Genomic DNA, 18016 nt, shown 5'->3' on the forward strand with positions numbered 1-18016 from the left:
ATGTCATTAACAGAGTAAAAAAAATAATAAAAATTTTACATGCCTCTTAATCCTTGTTGCTAGGTAGAATAGCTAATCTGCCTTCTTCCTGCACCGCGGTATGTTTTCTCCTATACCTATACCGAGTGTCATCCAAAAATCGCGTTATTTCCATAAAAGAAATGACACGATTGGGGTGGATCACAGCGCCATTTTCAAAAAGGGCACAACGCCCTTAGTTCACAGTAGCCTTGCTGACAGACAAGAGGGAGTTTCAGAGAATCAAAGAGCAGCGATCGCGGGACTGCAGCAGCTGATTCAGGGAGAAGATTGTCACAGAACAGGTTTTTTTAATAACGAAAAGCAGCTATAACTGTATGTAGTCATTCGATAGGTGCATGCTAGTTACCTAGCATGCACCTCTCCACCGTAAACTGGGAAGAAACAGGAATTGGGCAGCTGATGCCCACACATGCAATTGAAACGGACAGAAAATGACATGCAGCATAAAGGCAAGTGATTACTATGATTGGCTGATCGATTGGGGAGCTGTTAGTATGCTTAAGGGAATATGGTATGTATATAATTTTAACTTTAAAAAAAAAAAATATGACTGGAGCTCCGCTTTAATTAGCAAATGGGAAGTTATCTTTGACTTGGAGAATATTTTTTAGTGGTTTTAATATAATTGACAGGGTACCTGCTAAACAGAAGACAAACACACAGATTTTTTTTAGCAAGATGCACATCATTTGCGCCAACACTAATTACTGGTTTTATATGCTTATATTTGCTATTCATTACATGGCTCTGTACCAATCAGCAGATGACAGAGTCTCAGCCACTTACACATGTAAATTAACTATTAGATTTTTCTTTCCTCTTTTTTCTTACTTAAGTGAGTCATAATAGAAAGCAAGTCTAGGTCATAATAAATCTTTTCTCTTAAATGCTAATGAAATTTCTCCATTCTCTTCATTAGTAGACTGCCATTAGTGGTAATTTGTAGCCTTCGCTTTTGTTCTACGATATAATGAATGCTGAATACTATAAAAAAAGACTATTACAAGAATACGTTGCTCATTGTTTTCCTGCTTACTTCTCCCGCTCTGAAACAGAGCTGTAATTTTACAGTATAAGTAAGGGGACAAGATCAAAAGAGAGTAAATTGGCAAGCAAGCACATCAAGTGACTCTTGCTTTATTAATTAGATAGCTTTTACAAATCAATTTATTCTCCCAAGGCAAAAGGCATTTGAATCTTGCCGCATCAAAACACTACATTACAGCCCAGGGCAGATCTATCCAGCTTTTTTTCTTACTCATCAGTCTCATAGTTCAGTGTAGTCCTCTCAGTCATATAATCCAAATGTTATTACAGAGCTTTCCAAACACTGGTTCAGAAGTAATGTTTAGCTCTGTAAAAAGGAAAATCGTTACAACTGTGTTATGGCAGAAAGAGGAGTTAAATGCACGTAAATTGCATGCCAATTATCTGAAGCTCCTCTATATTGCTTTGTACAAGCATGTATTTTGCTAGTTGAGCCTCTGGTTAAGAGTAGCATTTTAAAATGACACCAGTACATTTGTTTCTGTTTTTTATTTCCATTAACAACAGAATATGAGCATCATATATTGTAGCTTAAAGGTTTTATTAATTGTAATACTGTTTTCAGTTTGATTATGTTGATTACGTATTGTCCCTTCATTTATAACTTGGGTCCACTTTGGCTAGATTAAAAAGGGTGGACAATTGGCTTTTTAGTTTCTCTCCTGTAGTCTGAGGCATGCAGGACTGACTGTTATGGTAAAAATGCATGTCTGATTTCTCATCTTTTGACAATAGGTGATAAAGGCTAAGTTCACCTTTTTGTTTTCTAAATTCCATCTCCCCTATGTACCAATATAGCGTTAATGTACTTATTTTGCAAAAAAAACAGCTTTTCATTTATTCTACACACGCTTACCTCACTGACTTTAAAGCTGTTTGAATTATTACACTGCTCGATTATTTCTGCCTTACTTCCTGGTCAGATTTTAGGTCATGACACAGGAAGGAGTTGACCAGCTAAAGGGTAGATGATGCAGGGCCTATGCTAATGACATCAACTGGTCAACTCCTTGACCTATAGTCTTTCCAGAAAGTAAGGCAGAAATAATCGAGCAGTGTTTTTAACCCTTTCTCGCCGAGCGTAAGTATATATGCGTCCTCGGCTTTCGGGGGTTATACCGGGATGATGCCCGCAGCTGCAGGCATCATTCCGGTATCATTTTTTAGAGCCAGTGATTTGCTTTTCAGGGATAACAACCGATGCGGCTAAAAGCCGCACGGTTGTTATCCCGGAGGGAGACCCGATCCACAATGCGCCACTTCCGGTGCCTAGACAGAGACTGAATCGAAGCCGCGAATGGCTTTGATTCAGTCCCTTCAATGTAAACACGGAAGCGATGTCATGACGTCACTTCCGGGTTACTTGGCTGCCAATGGCGCCAGATTTAAAAAAATACACAGTATTCAGAATCGCCGTTTTCAGCGATCTGAATATTTTGAAGTGCACAGGAGGGATCGGGGGTCTAAAAGACCCCCGATCCCTCCATAAAGAGTAACTGTCACCACTTCTTACTGGCACAAGGGATGTTTACATCTCTTGTGACAGCAATAAAAGTGATCAAATTTTTTTTTTTAAAAACACCGTTTTATATTATAAAAATAAATAAGAAAAAAGACCTCCTATGTAACTCTAACCTGGTAACCGTAATTTTTTTTTAAAGCGACACCTATGGAGATTTATATATATATATATATATATATATATATATATATATATATATCATAATGTTTGGGGGTTCTAAGTAATTTTCTAGCAAAAAATACGGATTTTAACTTGTAAACACCAAATGTCAGAAATGGGCTTAGTCATGAAAGGGTCAAACAGCTGTGAAGTCAGAGAGGTAAGCTTGTATAGAATAAATTGAAAGCTGTTTTATTTTTGCAAAAGTACATTAATGGTATATTAGTACATAGGGTAACTATAATTAAGAAAAAAAAAGGTGAACTTGGCCTTTAACACCCATTGTCAAAGATAAGAAATCAGACATGCATTTTTACCATAACAGTCAGTTCTGCATGCTTCAGACTACAGGAGAGAATGTAAAAAGCCAATTTTCCAACCTTTTTAAAAGGTGAACTTGGCCTTTAACCACTTCAGCCCCGGACAATTTGCCCCCTTAATGACCAGGCAATTTTTTGCGATTCAGCACTGCATCGTTTTGCTAGAGTTGCCAGACCTCTTATCTCAACTGACTTTCTGTGAGTATGTATGCAATTATTGAATCAAGCTGCTAGCAGATGTTCAGACCTTTTCACTGCTTCCTCTTTGGCAGCACAAAGCTCTAGGTCTATTGGCAGCTTATCTTTAATGTAGCACTATAGGCAAAACTTTTTTTTTCTTTTGGATAGTGTATGGAGTGTTATAACCCTTGTTGGTTCATTTTTTTGCCATCTGTACCCCATTGGGGAGATTTCCCTTAAAGGGTCACTAAAGGAATTTTTTTTTTTAGCTGAAATGACTGTTTACAGGGCATAGAGACATAATAGTTAACTGATTCCTTTTAAAAATGATTAAAAATTGATAAAAAAACAATCATATAATGTGCCTGCAGTGTAGTTTCGTTTTTGCTGTTGTTTGCTGGTTCTCTGATGTACAGAGAGCCACTAGAGGGCAGTCAGCCAATAGAGAGCAGTGATACTTTGTCTAAAACTCCTCAGCACCAATCCAGTTTCGTTTTACACACAGTAATCACACCTCCTTGATTAGTGACCACCGTGAGAAATCTCCCAGTACTGTGGTTATCAGGAAACAGGCAACCAGGAAGTGTCCAAAACAGAGAGGATTTACAGCAACATCAAAGCAAAAACGAACAATGAGGACATGAAACCAGGACTGCAGCAAGGTAAAGGAAGCTATTTAGCTAAAAAAAAAAATTCCTTTAGTGACCCTTTAACCTCTTGTCCCATAGCTAGAACAGGGAATGAGAGGAAGACCCTGCAAATTAGAGAATTCCCTGGAGGGCCCCCAGGCCAGCAGAACTAGTGTCCCAGTTGAAAGATTTCTCTTATATTACTTTTCTAGGGACAACCCAAAATTTGGGATTTTCTTTTACTTTCAGTAATAATGGTAAACGGGACAAATAGAGAGGATGAATCTTCCTAATGGGTGCACAGACAGCAATAAAAACCTGACAGCGGTCCTATTCCCTCTGCACTCTATCCAAAACAAAATAAAAAGTTTTGCCTTTAATTATACTTGGATTCCTATTGTTATTTCTGACTCAGATTGAGAATCTTCAAAGCACATGCCAGTGGGATCTGTTTTTAATAGGGTCATTGGTGAATCTGACAAGCTCTGTGTTGGGGTCTCATCGGATTGCTGCTGTACACTTGACCATGCCCATAGATATCTATTCTGCTGTCTGCTGATCCAGATATAGACTCCACTATGGCTTATACTGCTGCAGAGACTCAATCAGTTCCTTTATTTTTGGCAAGCTTGCTGTGTGAAGCCTGGGGAGCTTCCTATGCTATTATAGTTTCCTCCTGATCATGTAAGGCATTCTGTTCCCCAGGACAGGCAATTCCTGGACATGTGGTCTGTGCCTTCTGTGGATTCTGTTTTCCTTTACCTTAATCCTTTCTCTTTTTTGAAATTTGTTTCTTTTTTTGCACACATGTTAAAATACAGACAGTAGGCCTGAAGATTAGTTAAACGTCTAAATATTATATATTTTCTGAAAGCAGGGACCATGGAAAATGTTAAATGGTGGTAGTTGCAATAAGGTATCTACAAGTAAATAGTTACCGGGCATGTCAAGCCTAAATAAAATGGGCTCGATGGACTACTCAGTATTTTTCTGCCGTCACTTTTCTATGTTTCTAGAATTGTGTGCACCTGTGAATTGGCGACTTCTGTAATCTGTAGGCAGCGAAATGTAATGTGTAGAGCAGTCATCATTTTCATATGTATGCGCCCATGATGCCTATGTTTTATATACATGGGGTGGGGGGGCTTTAAAAAAAAAAAAAAAACTGCAAGTAGATTTGGGAACACATTAACATTATATTTTTTGTATTGTGTTAGTAGCCCATTCAAATAGGCTGCCTTGACTCAATACACATTAAAGAAGAAGTACAGACAAAGTTTGTTTGGCTATACTTCTGTGGATCACAAGAGTGCAGTTCATTTTGCACTCCTGTCACTCCGCTGAAACCCGCTGTTGGCTGACTTCACAGAACGAGTCCAGGCTGGCCCAAGATCCCGACAATAAAGTTGCGATCAGCCCACAACCCTGTACCGGCATTTGGCTCAGCGAGCTACTGAGAGCCTGAGCCAGCCGCTCCTGCCACCTCCACAGCCCAGTGCTCCACTGAGAGCATGGGGGGGCAGAGCAGAGAGACGGTGACTGACAGCCACCAGCTCTCTGCTCACGAAGAGCTTTGAGAACCGAGCACTTGGTGGTCTTTTGATTGCTTGGTTTTAGACCTGGTGGGGGACAGATGCAGCATTGTACCAATACTGCATCCACCTAGGTACGTATAATTAAAAAAATATCACTTTTAACATGACATAATGCATGCAATGGATCAATATGATATCAAATGAGCCCTCAGTCCATAACTGCCAGTGCGGGGACATGTCACAACTCCCCTGCACCCCAGAGTTCAGAGTTTAGTGCCAGAGTAGAACTTGTGATAGAAGACTGTAGGACAAAGGTAGGAAGAAAGAAATACAGACCAAAAAAATAATAAGTCCTAAGTGATAATTGCATAGTGTAATGTATTATACTTCATAGTATATACAAACAAAATAAATAGGCAGCAACATGTAATAAAGGACTACAGGTAGTGTTAAAATGTTTTAAGGGAATATCTTTTGATTCTCTTTTGCAAGTACATAGATACGCAAAGTGCCAGTGTTCTCATGCTATTAAAATCATGGACTGTAGAGTTTTTTTGTGTTGGGAAGATAAAACTTTATGTATGGTTTGACTATCTCAAATAATACAAAAAGGCGTGGTATTGGAATTTTACTGATCAAACAATATACACATACAATTTATTTCTAATCCAATTATGTATTGATTAAAAATGTATTACGTATACATTTTTATATATTGCCCTTTTCTCCTTTTTTTTTTTTTTTTAACTGTGCTTAAAATCCACCTGTGTCCAGACTATGGCCATTAAACTATTTTCTTTTTTTGTAGCAGCTAAAGAGCTACCCCAAAAAAGTTTTGTTTTGGTTGGTTTCTACCAGCTTGGAAACACCTGGTGCGTTCTGCGCTTATAGAAAAAACAGTGCCAGTGTTCTAAAATCTGAAAATGAATTGCTCCACATTGCTTATAGATACAGTCATGAATGAGAACTTGTTTTAAAGTACTTTTAGTGCTCGTTCAGAATAAGTAAATACTTAATGTGCATTATCTGGGCACAGATTTACTTTATTAATCCCCTGCCCAGCAGAACAGGGCCACCAGTGTGAGCCAGGTTGAGATCACAGTGCTGTCAAACTAACATGTAGATTGGAGCTTGCATACAGGTGGGGAGAGCAGGGGGCAAATGTAATTAGTTTGGTAATGCTTCCTCAATTTGCACTTAGCAGGCTTGAGCCTAGTGGATGACCAAGTTATATTGCAATCTTATAATATGGAAAATAAGGTGACTTTCTTGACTACATTGTGCTGTGTGGTAAAAATTCTCGAACAGAATTAAAAATATATTGTCAGGTAAAACAATTTTTTACTTTTATATTTTGAGTTCAAATGTGTTCTCTTTGGCTGGGTAATGCCATTGGGACTGGTCTGTGACCAAGGTTTCTTGTGTTTTAAACATTTGGCTTTTTTGTACTTGGATAGCTTCCTCTGCTTCATCGTGTGCCCCATAGGAAAGAGGTAGTTATAAAGTGAATAAACATGTGGGTACCACTAAAGCTCTTATGTAAAAAAAAAAGGAAGCCAACTTCTACAGGCTGCGCTCTTTACTAGGTAATACCAAATTGGATCAACTGTTAACAAAGAACACGGAGGAGAAGTGGGAGTGCTCTAAGGGTATGTTAAATAATAGCATTCACCATTCCATTCCTTGTGAGAACAAAAGTTAAACTCATGTAGCTCAATGCTATTCTTCCCACACAAATTACGTAGAAAGAACTGGCTTTCAAAAAATATAAAATAGAAGAGACCACTTTGGCATTTAAGGGATGCAAGCAATGCAATAAGAAATGCAAGAGGACAATCAGGGCAGCTAAAATTGAGTATGAGAAACACATAATATAAATACATCAGCAGTAAAAAGGGTAAGGACTAAAAAAGTAGGCCCTATGATGGATGAACATTGGAGCTTAGTCACAAATGACACAGATAAGGCTAATGTGTTAAATGAAATTTTCTTCAGCTTATTCACATATAATACCTTCATTAGAAGAGATAGCTATGCAAGAGTAACCCCATTGTGGTTGTCAGAAAATGTGATTCGACAAGATTTAAAAAATAAAACCTAACTAGGACCTTATGGCTTACAGTGGTTGTAAACCCCATTCATGAAATCTGACCTGGGCACATCTCTCTCAAAAGCTCTGAGTTGTGTGTCTTTCTGCTGCTCCTTTCCTCTGTTATCAGCATGATAACTCCTGACAAGTTCTCCGACACATGATTTAAAAGAAGCTGGAAATTTGTGTTGGGAGGGAACTAATGCCGCGTACACACGTTTGTTTTTCGGCATGAAAAAAAATTACGTTTTTCAGCATGTCCAAAAAACAAAGTTTTTCCAACTTCATAATTAAAAACGATGTTGCCCACACACCATCGTTTTTGAAAAATGATGAACAAAGCGCGGTGACGTACAACACGTACGACGGCACTCTGAAGGGGAAGTTCTATTCGCCTTGGGGCTGCTTTTAGCCGATTCCTTGTTAGTAAAGACGATTTGCGCTTTTTTGTCTGTTACAGCGTGATGAATGTGCTTACTCCATTATGAATGGTATTTTTACCTGAACGAGCGCTCCCATCTCATAACTCGCTTCTGGGCATGCGTGGGTTTAAAACGTCGTTTTAGCCCACACACGTTAATTTTTTACAATGCGAAAAACGACATTTTAAAAAATGCAGCATGTTCGAATTTTTTTTGTGTCTTTTTTCAGAAGCCGAAAAACGATGTGAAGCCCACACACAATGATTTTAAATGACGTTTTTAAAAACGTTGTTTTTTTTTCATGACGAAAAACGACCGTGTGTACGCGGCATAAGAGATGGATAAGCAGAGAGCTTGTCTATTCACAGTACAGCTCTGCAAGTTTCTTCGTTATTCTGCCTATCTGGAGGGGGGGTGCCTTTCCTCCTATCAGCTCTCACACAGTGTATGCCCAGTCTCCACACCCACTGTTGAAACAGGAAGAAATATTTGTAATATGATGTTCACTTTCTAAAGAATGTAGACAGCTGGAGACCGCAGATACACATGAAACAAATCTCCCTACGTAAGTGTTACATGTATATCATTTGAGGCTATTAACTTTACTGGGTATAGGAGAGGGTTTACATCCACTTTAAGCCCGGGCTGAACATGGGCTGAATGTCCGGTGGCATTGGCCAGTTGAATGGAAACCCACCGACATTTAGCCCATGTGTACTGCAGCCGGGCTGGCTCCTGTGAAAGGAGCATGACCGAAAGAAGTTCTGCCGATCGACTCCCAGTCAGCGCTCTCAGCCATTGGCTGAGAGTGCTGACTGGAGTGTTCTGGAAGGGGGGCCATCTCCCTGTCAGAACACAATAGAACAGCAGGGGAGATCACTGTACTAACATCGGGTTGTTAGTACAGCGGCTCCAACCTGAGCTATCATTTTTTTCCTTCAACCCGCTGGGTTAAATGAGAAAAATATAGCAATGTTTACTAGGCTTTACACCCACAAGTTCTCAGGGAGCTTAGCTCAGAGATAGCCAAACCACTGCTCTTGATGGGAATGATGCAGACTGATTTGAGCAGAGCAAATGTGGTTTTATTATTCAAAAAAGGTCTAGATGTATAACAACAAACCAGTTAGCCTAACATCAATAATTTACAAGGTGTTTGAGGGAACGCTAAGTGATTTTATTGGAGAATTTGTTAGAGAAAATGGTAACCATTTAACATGTTTTCTAAAAGGTCACTCTTGTCACTCCAACCTGTTAACATGCTATGAAGAAATAAGCAGTAACCTAGATAAAAGAAGGGCAGTAGATGTTTAGCTAAATTTTGCAAAAGCATTTGACACTCTGCCCCACAAATGCCTAATATATAAACTTGGGTCTATTGGAGCAGAGGCGAGTGCATATGCTTACACTCAAAGCTGGCTTTAAGAATGGGTACAGAGGGTAATGGTAAATTACTCAGCCTCTGAATGGGCTAATGTTTTTTGAGTGGGGTGCCCATGGATCTGTCTTGGGGCCATTGCTCAATTGTTTATAAACAACATTGAGGTTGGATTTAGAAATTCACAGGTTGTAGCAACATTACAGGAAGACCTGGAAAATATAGTGGGATGAGTAGGGATTTGGCAGTGTTGATAAATGCAGTTATTTGGGTGCTAAGAACTTACAGGCAATATATTCATTAGGATGGGTTACACTGGTAGAATAAGTGATGACAAAAGGTTTGGGGGTCTTAGTAGACCACAGACTTGGCAATAGCATGCAATTCTAGGCTGCTGCTAGTAAACTGAATATTCACATGCATTAAAAAGGGTATTTATTCTAGGGACAAATCAATACCATTACCCCTTTAAACATTGTTTTGGTCTCATCTTGAGTATGCAATTTACTTCCTCAATCAATAGAAAGATGCTCTAGAATTAGAAAAACTTCATAGTTACAAGGAATGACTAAACTAAACACATTCACCTTAGACGGGAGGTGTTTACTTACCGGTGGTGACTGTTCAGGAGGGGGTTCATTATGGACATAACAGCAAAAATATGAAACTCCCTTCCCTAGGTAGTAGTATCAACTGACAAATAAAAAAAAGCTTCTAGATGCCGTCCTCAAATAGCACAATATACAGAGAGAGATATACAAACTTTTAAAAATTAAACCTTGAACCGACAACACACCTAAATTGGGTTGGATGGGACCTGTCTATATTTCCAACCTGGCTTACCATATGTAACTATAAGCTAAGGCCGCATACACACGACCGGTCAAAACCGATGAGAATGGACCGAGGTTCAGTTTCATCGGTCCAAACCAACCGTGTGTACGGCCCATCGGTCTTTTGTCCTTCGGACCAAAATTTTAAAACTTGCTTTAAAATCGAACCGATGGACGGCTGACCATCGGTCCAAACCGATGGTTAGTACACAAAAGCATCGGTTCAAAACCCCCACATGCTCAGAATCAAGTCGACGCATGCATGGAAGCATTGAACTTCGTTTTTTTCAGCACGTCGTGTGTTTTACGTCACCGCGTTCTGACCCGATCGGATTTTGAACTGATGGTGTGTACACACATCAGACCATCAGGCCACTTCAGCGGTGGACCGATGAAAACGGTCCGTCGGACCATTCTCATCGGATGAACTGGTCGTGTGTACAGGGCCTTAGAGGTAAACATTTTTGTTCACATTTATAATCTGCTTGTTAATTAAGCAGCCAGGACAGATCATATCCTTGGTTCAACTCACCTGCTTGTCAAGGTTTTTTTCACTGAATAATAAATCCAAAATACTTTGAATTGTTCCCTATGTGATCATTTTTAACTCCTTGCACTACAGCGCCATTGACTGACTGACATCTGACTGGAAACACTGTTGTGGGTATTAGAGTGTGGATTCAATACAGTGCATCTTTCCATTACAGCATAGTGAGAGATATGTCATTTGTGTCTATATAGACATACAATGACCCGTCTTAAGAACGAACTGAAGGGGTCCTGTAATAGCATGCTTAGAGTCATCTAATAGGTATTTAGGGGGTGTCTATATTGGGGAGGGTGGGTTTATTGACTGTGGGGATTGTCTTTATTGCCCCTTAGGTACACCAGGGCAACACCTTTCCCTACACAGTGTGTTTGGTTCTTTTAGAGAAATTTTGTTGGGGAGGGAAATATTTTATATAGAACCCCTTTTGTTATAGGGAGTTCCGTATTGGTATATTGGGGGATCTATGCAAAGTGCTACTAATTATTTGTGTATGTTCTATTAATAAAATATTTTCGTCATTAACTCCTCAGGGTGTGTATAAGTCCTTGCTTTTTTTCTGTATTTTTGTTGCTCTACTATAAGCTAAGAGGTATACATAGCCATATTTCTGCTAACTAAAAGTCATTGATGCAATTATTTATTTAAAATAAAATGGTGTGCATGTCTTTATATAACAAAAGAAGCCATGTGTTTGGGATTTATTTGAAGTACACTTTATTTGTGCAGCGAATCAGGTTTATGGAAGGTTATAGGTTAAGATCTATTGGGCAAAGTGACTATGAGCAGTTGTTTAAAACACCAAGAATAAAGCTTCACCCCACTATGAAGCTACATGTTTTTCAGATGGGCCATCTGCTGAATTGTGTTGTTCAGTTAGCTTATAATAGTGCCCATGTCGTTTGATTCCACTCCACAACAGAGGACAAGTAGACGACTAAAGTACTATAACCTAGATTCTCCTCATCTTTCAGCATTTATACCTTGAGGACAATAGGGATGCAAAAAACATTCATGTTTTGTGCTATTCAGTATGTTGCTTCTAATTAACAGGTCCACCCCAATGTTTGTTACCACTTTGTTCACTAAGCACTCTTATTCTTTAATTAAAAATGATCTGATTTGCTTTGTACACATACAATAATATACAGTGTTTTTTGTGTGCTTTAAATGCATAATGAAATAGGAACATTGTTTCTATTAATTAAACTTAAATATGGGTGAGAAAATTAGGCATATTGCAAAATCTTCCTAAGATATGGAATATTTTGGAAATCTACCATAACTAAAATGTGTTTCCTTTAGTCTATTCATTTTGAAGGGAATGTATAATTGGCCCCTATTCCATAATTATTATTATCATTTTCAAATCTTCCTGATGTTTTTGCACAGCCATTTGCAACCCTCACTTCTTTCAATGTGTGGTAAGAATATTTAAAACACATCTGTGGTTATAAGGTTATCTGAAAACAGTTTTTTATGCCTTCCTTTCTTTGTTTACTGTTTCTTGAAGTGCCATTAAACCCACATCATTAAAAACTATCAATAAATGCTGTATTAAATGCTGTTCCTTCTTTCTTTCTTTTCTTTCTTGTTTCTTCTTTTGTTTTATGTATTCTGCAAAAACCTGGTTAATCCTGTTCTCTATCTCCCCCTTCTGTCCATGTCACCACTGCAGTTGGGTTTTTTGCAGCACACTGTTGGCAACTCTGCACATGCTCAGTTTTCAATGTATTTCTACCCTGAGCATTTCCTGACATCTGAGCAGCCCATATGACTATAGAATCACACATGTTGGTGTGTACACAGTGGTAAATGACAGCCCAGTTCCTGTCTCCTCCTCCATGCCCACTAACCAGCTAAACACAATGGAGGTGAATATTGCATTCGGATTGATGAAGGCTTCACTTCCCTGTTATTTTAAGACACAGGTTGGAGGCCCTGTTATCTGCATAGGCAGTTTTTTAGTAGACTTTGCCTTCAAGACCCATTCTCACCATGTTTTTGCATGGGTATAGGCGTATTCTGAATGTTACCCCAGCACACACATACAGGTGAAAGTCGAAAAATGTGAATATCATGCAAAAGTTCATTTATTTCACTAATGCAACTTAAAAGGTGAAACCAATATATGATCTAGACTTATTACATGCAAAGCAAGATAGTTCAAGGCGTGATTTGTCATAATTGTGGTGATTATGGCTTACAGCTCATGAACACTCCAAATCTTCTAGGCTCAAAGTGTCCCACTCTAATCAGCTAATTAAGCCATAACACCTGGGTTCCTGAGCCTTTAAATGGTCTCTCAGTTTGGTTCAGTAGAAATCACAATCATGGGAAAGACTGCTGACCTGACATTTGTGTAGAAAACTATCATCGACACCCTCCATAAGGTGGGAAAGCCTCAATTGCAAAAGAAGTTGGATGTTCCCAAAGTGCTGTATCAAAGCAAATTAATAGGAAATTATGTGGAAGGGAAAAGTATGGAAGAAAAAGGTGCACAAGCAGCAGGGATGACCGCAACATGGAGAAGATTGTCAGGAAAAGGCCATTCAAAAGTGTTGGGAACTTTCACAAGGAGTGGACTGAGGCTGGAATCAGTGCATCAAGAGCCAACACACACAGACGGATCCTGGACATGGGCTTCAAATGTCGTATACCTCTTGTCAAGCCACTCCTGAACAACAAACATCGTCAGAAGCGGCTTACCTGGGCTAAAGAAAAACACACCTGGTCTGGTGCTCAGTGGTCCAAAGTCCTCTTTTCTGATGAGAGCAAATTTTGCATCTCATTTGGAAACCAAGGAGCCGGAGTATGGAGAAAGAATGGAGAGGCACACACTGCAAGATGCTTGAAGTCCAGTGTGAAGTTTCCACAGTCTGTGTTAATTTGGGGAGCCATGTCATCTGCTGGTGTTGGTCCACTGTGCTTCATTTAGTCCGGGGTCACCACAGCCGTCTACCAGGAGATTTTGTAGAACTTCATGCTTCCTTCCGCAGACAAGCTCTATGGGGATGCTGGGGAAGGGAGTCACCGCTCCAGGTGGATCTTTAGCAGGCAATTGGAGGAACCTCCCAGGAGTCAAAGGTGCTGGCAATGCACTAGGCAAACATGGAAAACATGGAAATCGATGGACAGCCGCACTCTGGATAAGTTCTCTTTATTGATAAAAGTAAGACATGTACATCCAAAGATAGTCACATAAGGGGACAGCCAGCGCGTTTCACACACAATTAGTGCTTAGTCATGGCTAATGGGGATGCTGACTTCATTTTCCAGCAGGACTTAACACCTGCCCACACTTCCAAAAGCACCAAAACCTGGTTTAATGACCATGGGATTACTGTGCTTGATTGGCCAGAAAACTCGCCTGAACTGAACCCCATAGAGGGGTTCTATGGGGCATTGCCAAGGGGTTCTATGGGGCATTGCCAAGGGGTTCTATGGGGCATTGCCAAGAGAAAGATGAGAAACACGAGACCGAACAATGCAGAAGAGCTAAAGGCCGCTATTGAAGCATCCAGGTCTTCCATAACACCTCAGCAGTGCCACAGGCTGATAGCTCCCATGCCACGCTGCATTGAGGCAGTAATTGCTGCAAAAGGGGCCCAAACCAAGTACTGAGTACATATGCATGCTTCTACTTTTCACAAGTCCGATATTGTTCTATGTACAATCCTTGTTTTATTGATTTCATGTAATATTCTAATTTTCTGAGATTGTGGATTTGGGGTTTTCATGAGCTGTAAGCCATAATCATCACAATTATGACGAATCACGGCATGAACTATCTTGCTTTGCATGTAATGAGTCTGTCTCATATATTAGTTTCACCTTTTACGTTGCATTCGTGAAATAAATGAACTTTTGCACAATATTCAAATTTTTCGAGTTTCACCTGTACAGTATTTCTTAATGCATCAGTAGTGTTGCTCACCATACGATATTTACAAAATGAATGTTGGGGTGTGTTGGCTTAATGCAACACACCATAACAATGTAAATGGAAATTCTTGTCACAAAATAAGTTCGAAATACGGTAAGTTTAGCTCCTGATATTCTATTTATGGTTCATTTATTTAGAGTTGCCTAGTAAGATTCTTTAATTTGTGTAAATTGGTACTTTTAGAATTTTATTTGTGTTATCATTGAGAGTTTTATCATTTGATACTTTTATCTTCACTCATGTGAAGGATTACAAGGGGGGAAATAATTTCTTATAGCAGAGACAGGTCCACCTGGATTGGTTATACACAGGGTGCATGCTTTTCAGGTTGAGGCTTATTGATACACCTTGCATTAAATGTTTATTTGTACAATAAACTTTGATACAAATACAAATTGTATAAAACATCAGTTTATAAAGTGGTAACTGTACAAAAAAAGTTTTAATTAAAATTATACATTCCCTTTAAAATATATCTAATGTCCAACCTGTTTTTTATTATATTTGGATAGAGTATATGTTGAATAGTAAGATCACAGTGTTTTTGCCTATATTCTAAAGTGGCTTGGATTTGTTTCAGAACATTTATATGTAACTATTCCTTTACCTTTTAGGTGACTGATATAGCAGATGCAATGATACTAAAACAACTGTTTGAAAACCTGTTTAAAAATGGAGTTGTTGTTGTAGCAACATCTAACAGACCACCTGAAGGTAACAATATTGTCTTAAATCTTATATAAAAGATAAAATCTCTTAAAATCCATATAAACTGCTGGAAGTTGAAGTGTTCATTCATATTGTGCTACCCTATGTGTAGCTGGTGCTGTATTTTGATATAGTCTATCTGAAAGGAGATTTATTTATTTTCCTATTTCTTTACCAGTTGTATCTTCCTCCATACCCAGTATTTAAGTATATTATTTCCACATCAAACATCAGTATTTAAGAATATTATTTCCACATCAAACATCCCATCAGAGTATGGGATAAACTTTATTTCATATACTAAATTAATTGAAGAATTAGAGGAGATATGGTAGGATAGCTCATGAGAAGAGGTTCAATTCATCAATTTTCTCCTGAAACGAGAAGAAAGGTGATATTTTGAAGAGAGGAAGGGAGAGAATAGGGGCCTGATAATGACTTGCATAGATATGGAGTATGAAAATAAAAACTGAGTATGAGACATAGGAATTTTGAAACAGTTGAAACATGAGTTGAAAATTGTTAGCCATTAAGGTCACGTTCCAAAACAGTGTACACTAAACACGATTATGTTCTACACGTTTAGTACATGAAATAAATATTTATCTCCTACTCTTAAGAGAATGTGACATGCATAGTGGTAATGGATTTTGTATCTTTGCTGAGGACATAATGTATTTTGATATAGGTATTTTTGTGAAAGAATGGCAAAATGGGACCGTAGAGGTCAGTTCGTCTTACACCAACATTTCATTTTTAGGTAGACGCTGGTTAGTAGGCAAATCAAACATTAGCAAACATTTAAAGCGGTTTTAAACCAATGGACTTTTTTTTTCCTTCTTACCATGCAAGGTAATAATGCGTCAGTGATGTCACTGGCTGCATGTACAGTAAATATCTCCTAAACTGTGCCCGTTTAGGAGATATTTACACTATTTATAGGTAAGCCTTCTTATAGGCTTGCCAATAGGTAAAAGTTAGTGATGAAAGTTTACTTCCACTTTAATTTTTACACCCCTTCCTCACTCCTCCACATTTCTGGTTCCTTAAAAAATAAATCCTTCTCGAAAAGCCTTATTTTTTACTTACCTTAAAGCGTTTGTTTAAAACCCAAAAAAATGGATCCTGCTCCTTCAAAGCATGTTATATGACGCAGTGCTTGTTCTGTGTCATTTTCCCCCCCTGTAACACCTAAAAAACCTGTCTGATCCTGCCAGTTTCTCCCCACCCCTCTGTAAACTGACCATGGTGTATCATGGCTGCTGAGACCAGACATCGTGGTCAGTTTACGTGCCTCTGTCATCAGCAACCTGCTATCTGCTCTCCTCTTTGCTCCTGTGTTCTCCTCAATCCCCTTCCCTCTCTGTCTGTGTGTGAGCTGCCCCTCCTGCTGCTCTCATAACACTAACCTGTATACACCATTAGCACCTCCTATTGCAGTGTCCCCCTCTATGAATGATGTATAAATATAAATGCTGTAAATACATAATTTAAGAGCTGAGATTGCGATCACATGACCAGCCAGCTCTCTCCTCCACCCCTCCGCCTTCCCTCCAGACTGACGTCAGCAGAAGAACCTCACTGTATCTTTCAGAGGAGGAAAGGAGAAAGCTGACCAGTCATGTGATCGCAATCTCTGCAGTAAAATTAGGTGTTTACAGCATTTATTTTTATAACTCGCACACAGAGGGGAATACTTCAATAAGAGGCAGTGCTGATGGTGTATACAGGTTAGAGTGGCTAAGGTTGTAACCCTAAAAAAATAATAATAATAAAGTGATCCTGTTCCCTTAAATCAGGATAAACAGCATAGTGCTTGTGTTGTCTTCTACTAATTACTTACTACTTTAGTTCTTTGTGTGTTCACATCCGTGCCTGTGAGACATGGACACTTCCTATTCAATGCACCGACAACGCTGTGTGGTCTGAATCTCTCCAGTTACCGTGGACTCACCCCACCCCATGTGACAGCATTGAGCCAATGAACAAGCCCCAGTGTTGTCACATAAGACAATGAGGAGTGCTTCACATGCGTATTGGGTAACTTAGTTCTTGTAAGCTAAATGGGAAAGTGAGAAGGAAACATGAATATATGATGTTTATTTCCACCTTTACATCATATTTCCATTTTTGCATCTACATTTGGAAAAACCCCACCGTGTTTGTCATGTGTTCCCATTCAAACCTATTCCTTACTTTTTAGTTATTTCTTGGAACCAGGTTTATTCATATAAAAAGGAAAATAGTGCGCTTACCAAAAAACAACAAATAGTGAACAAGCTGCTAACTCAAAAATGTTATACTAACATAAAATCTTATACAAAAATGTGGAGTAGCGCTAAAAAACTGAAAGGCCTTCAGATAACAGAAGGCTATGTGAAAGTCCAATGTCAATAAAAAATGTGTTACACAAATAAGTGAAAAAACAAATGGTTAATAGTCCAAATGTGCATCAAATTTAGAGTGTGACACCCCAATGTGAAACAGAGGAGAAAAATCTGGCTCCAAATGGAAAATGCAACTTGCTGACCCTTACCGCAAAGGAAGGTCCTAACGGACCTAGTCAAGCAGAAATCCCTGGGTGTGTTGTAGTAGAACTTGTCTGTTAAGACGATCCCTCCAGGGGTCACAAATCCACCAATAAAGCAACCATAAGGGA

General features: G+C 39.0%; 1 protein-coding gene across 1 annotated transcript in view; it reads left to right on the forward strand.

The window, feature by feature from the left end:
• Positions 1-18016, forward strand: part of AFG1L (AFG1 like ATPase) — a 171341-nt gene that overhangs the window by 58617 nt on the left and 94708 nt on the right. Inside the window, exon 6 of the mRNA XM_040350205.1 lies at positions 15264-15363. Coding sequence (XP_040206139.1) covers positions 15264-15363 — 100 coding nt within the window. The remainder of the gene's footprint in view (positions 1-15263; positions 15364-18016) is intronic.

Source organism: Rana temporaria, chromosome 4 (genome assembly GCF_905171775.1).
Source record: "Rana temporaria chromosome 4, aRanTem1.1, whole genome shotgun sequence".
Lineage (NCBI taxonomy): Eukaryota > Metazoa > Chordata > Amphibia > Anura > Ranidae > Rana > Rana temporaria.